The 3,619-nt window shown below is 46.9% G+C and overlaps 1 protein-coding gene across 1 annotated transcript in view; it reads right to left on the bottom strand.

Annotated features, from left to right (window-relative positions):
* The window catches only part of LOC108298681 (fumarylacetoacetate hydrolase domain-containing protein 2B), a 13,206-nt gene that overhangs the window by 7,775 nt on the left and 1,812 nt on the right, over positions 1-3,619 (bottom strand). The window contains exons 2-3 of the mRNA XM_017521287.2: positions 2,313-2,563; positions 966-1,182 (exon numbers count right to left, since the gene is read on the bottom strand). Of these exons, the coding sequence (XP_017376776.1) occupies positions 966-1,182; positions 2,313-2,557 (462 nt within the window). The 5' untranslated portion in view covers positions 2,558-2,563. The remainder of the gene's footprint in view (positions 1-965; positions 1,183-2,312; positions 2,564-3,619) is intronic.

Here is a 3,619-nt window from a genome sequence, read left to right as displayed (position 1 = left end):
CCTTTTTAGGCTGGTTTCTTCCCTTTGTTATAAATTTATCCATCTGTGGTCTTTATAATTACTGTCTTTATAGTTGGGTTTCCGAATGGATGTCCAACTTGTTGATTCCCGGCACTAAAATCTGAGCAACCCACTGTGCCGGCCAAAACGGCGGCTTTAAGATTGATGGTGCTTTTCTGACTCTGCACGGAGAACTGCCGCACCAAGGCAGCAGCAAAACTGCCTCACTGGGCTCAAGAGTCGCGCTGGCGACATGTGGGGCTCCTCCGCTGGGAATCTCCTGGTGCGTGAGCAACAAAAATTGATCTGAAAATGTGGCGTCCTCTCGTTCTCTGCACTTTCAGTGGGAGCTACAATCCTGAGCTGCTAGTGATCAGCCATCTTGGATCTCTCTCCCAGGAAATAATAATGTTTTAATGGACATGCAAAGTCTTTTCTACATAAGGATGTTCACTGTAACATTTATTTATAGAAGACAAAAACTGGAAACAACTTCCAGCTGTAAGGTACTTGGGAATATAAACTACCCTGTACAACAGAAAACTACACAGTAATCTAAAACACATCAGGGAGAGTATTTAATGACATGAAAAAATGCCCCGGATGGCGTCTTAAGTTAAAGGTAAGGATATGTACACTATAAACATATACAGGAGTGGGGAAACACTGGGAAGATAGATATCAAAACAGTAATATTGCCTTGGGCAGTGGGAATATGCATGACATAATTTTTTAATGTTTATTTTATTAATTTTCTACAATGAAGGTGTATTGCTTTTGTAATTGGGAAAACATGTACCTTAACTTTATTTCCAAGGCCAGTGTTATTACTGTATGTATAATCACCTAGAGTTTCTGCTGAATGCACTACTGAGTGAGAGGTGGCTCCAGTAGGCTGAATACTGAGTTCACAACGCCCTTCTGGTGGGCCCAGTGACTAGGGAGAGCAGTGGGGAGGCACTGACCTGGCTCTCTGGTGGGAGGACCACTTCATCATAGGCCCCCACGATGGAGCTGGCAAACTTGCTGAAGATGATGGGCTCCTTGGGCACGGGCATGTTCAGTTCTTTGCAGTGGTCCACATAATTCATGCCCACACACACCACCTTATCTGGCCGCGTGACTGGAGCCAGGAAGGTTACCTCCGACCGTGGTAGGACTGGCAACTGGGCAGCCAAGGCTCTGCAGAGACCAGAGCAAGTGAGATGGTCTGGCTGGGAACAGGTTGCAAATCCCGGGCAGGCTGGGCAGATCCTGCAGCAGCTACAGGTTTTGCTTTTTGAAATGATTTCCTAGCTCTATCAACCATCAGTCAGTGTGAAAATCAAGCCCAGCTATTGTCCTTTGATATCAGAGCAGGGCTGTTATTTATCCAGTGTTGATTTCCTCTTCCCCTTAGGTAACTCATGTCCATGTAAGAGAATTCAAAAGATGCAAATTGGAATACATGGAAAGGTTTCCCTTTCTGGTTACCCCATTCCCCTGGCTCTTTACTGCTACTCTATGGATATTCTTTTCGAACCCCTTTGTATGCAAATGATAGCACATTATTTACATTAAAAAAAAACAACTGATTTTGGAGATCTCGCCTTAACAATATGTAACAATACATAGAAAGCATCCCCTTTTTTTCTTGTGGCTGCATGTTACTGCTCTATAGAGATATACCCAAGTCCCTAATGAGGGGCATGGAGGTTGTTTCCAATCTTTGCAGAATATGGCAATATGGGAACATACAGTTAATGATACTGTGGGCTTTTCCCACTTTAACAGATGAAAATGACATCTTTAGAGTGTTTTTAATTTACTGTTCAACTCCTTAGACCAGATTCTACAGGGCTCCAGGCTTCAGGGACACTCTCACCTAATCTAGTCCAAACCCAGGAACAACTGTATTGTAGAAAACCTCTTTGCAGTCCTTTCTCCTTGCAGGATCCAGGAGTCTAAATCACTCCCCTAGCTGCATAAGATGCCTTTTAGGACCCCTAGTCCCAGACCTGTTAGTCAAGGACTCCACTCCCAGAGGAGGCAGTATGATGAAGTATAGCGTCCTGGTTCCAGCACCAAATGTATGGCCTTGCGTGGTTAATCACCTCTCCTAGGCCTCAGTTTTCCCCTCTGAAAATTGAAGATGTTGTTATATAAGATTTCTAAGCATCTTTAAAGAGAACAGGTGGGAAAGGAAAGTGGGGTTACTCTGATCCCTTCCAAAAGAGCTATTTGTTGGTGCTGTTTCCCAGAGCAGGGATGGGGTGGGAGGGTGCGGGGGGACCAGGGCAGCTGCTTCAGGGCGATGCTGCCCACTTACTTACCTTCTTGCTACTGACAGGGTGGCTTCTCCCTGCTCGAGGAATTGTGTCATTGTTTTGGGGAGTGTGGGGTCAAAGGCGTTGAGGTTGATAACTCCTCCACCATTTCCTGTTTCCAGGCCCAAATGAGGCCCCACCAGGTGGGGTGCCTGGAACTGCACTAGTCTCATGTCTCTGGATGGTTGAAAGGGCCACTTCTGAGTCTGCGGCAGAGCTGTGAGCAACCTGCTTCTACCGGAGACCAGCATCAGAGCCTGCAAAGAAAAAAGCAGGATCCATGAGATGGAGGATGCCAGAGCCATCATCAGGATCCCTGAAATTCCTAGGGTTATAGCCCAAGGCCCTCTGCCCCATCAACTGTTCCCTGCATACCACATGGGAAGTGGTCCAGGCTTGTATTTTACCCTGCTGTACTTCCTAAGGTGAAACTTTTCTAGAGGAGCAATTACTATGTGCTAGGCACTAAGTCCCAGGGATTCCAGGGTTCCTTCAACCGCTGCTTTCTGAAAGTTCCCACTGTGCTTGGCTCTGCTGCAGGCATTGGGGAAACAATGTATCTCAAACTCAGCCCTGCCATTCTCCCTGCAGAGGTCACAGACGTTAACAACTGACCTAAGATTCAGCTATTAGGACTAGTGCTGTGAAGATGATCAGGGGCCCTACTCTTGTCTAGTTTCTTCAGGAAGTGATATGAGCTGAACTGGGCTGAATGAGCAGGACCAGGAATTAGCTGAGTGTCAGTACAGCATGGGCAAGTGACCGCTGGTGAAACTGGCTTCACAGCGGCCATAGGCAATTTTTAAAATGCTAATTTACTCCTGTTAACCTCCTACTTAAAATGGTTTCCACTGGCCACATGATCAAGCTAGACCCAGTCTTCCAGGAGCAGCACGCCACCTGTCTCTCCAGATAATAATCATTTCTTTTCTCCTGATAGAGAACAAGTTGCCTGAGGGAAGAGGCTGCAGACCAATAGCAAGGTCTGGGTCTGACAGGCATCACTTGGTCGTCCCCTCCCTGGGTCCAGGGGACATGTCTGTCTCTTTCACTGCCTAGCACTGTGCCTGCTGCACAGAAGGCTCTCAGTGACTTTCTGCTGAATGAATAAATGACAGAAGCAGGGCCTTGACTTTTCACTACTTGGGAAAGCTTAGTGCTTGTTAACTTCAGGAGACATGGCTGTGCCTTTCCTCCTCAAATCACCTAGAAAGTATCCACATGGGCCGGGCACGGTGGCTCACGCCTATAATCCCCAGCACTTTGGGAGACTAAGGCGGGTGGATCACTTGAGGTCAGGAGGTCAAGACCAG

Source organism: Cebus imitator, unplaced genomic scaffold (genome assembly GCF_001604975.1).
Source record: "Cebus imitator isolate Cc_AM_T3 unplaced genomic scaffold, Cebus_imitator-1.0 Scaffold1037, whole genome shotgun sequence".
In the NCBI taxonomy this organism is placed as follows: Eukaryota; Metazoa; Chordata; class Mammalia; order Primates; family Cebidae; genus Cebus; species Cebus imitator.
Note: the sequence above shows the minus strand (reverse complement) of the source record. Positions and strands in the feature narration are given on the sequence as shown.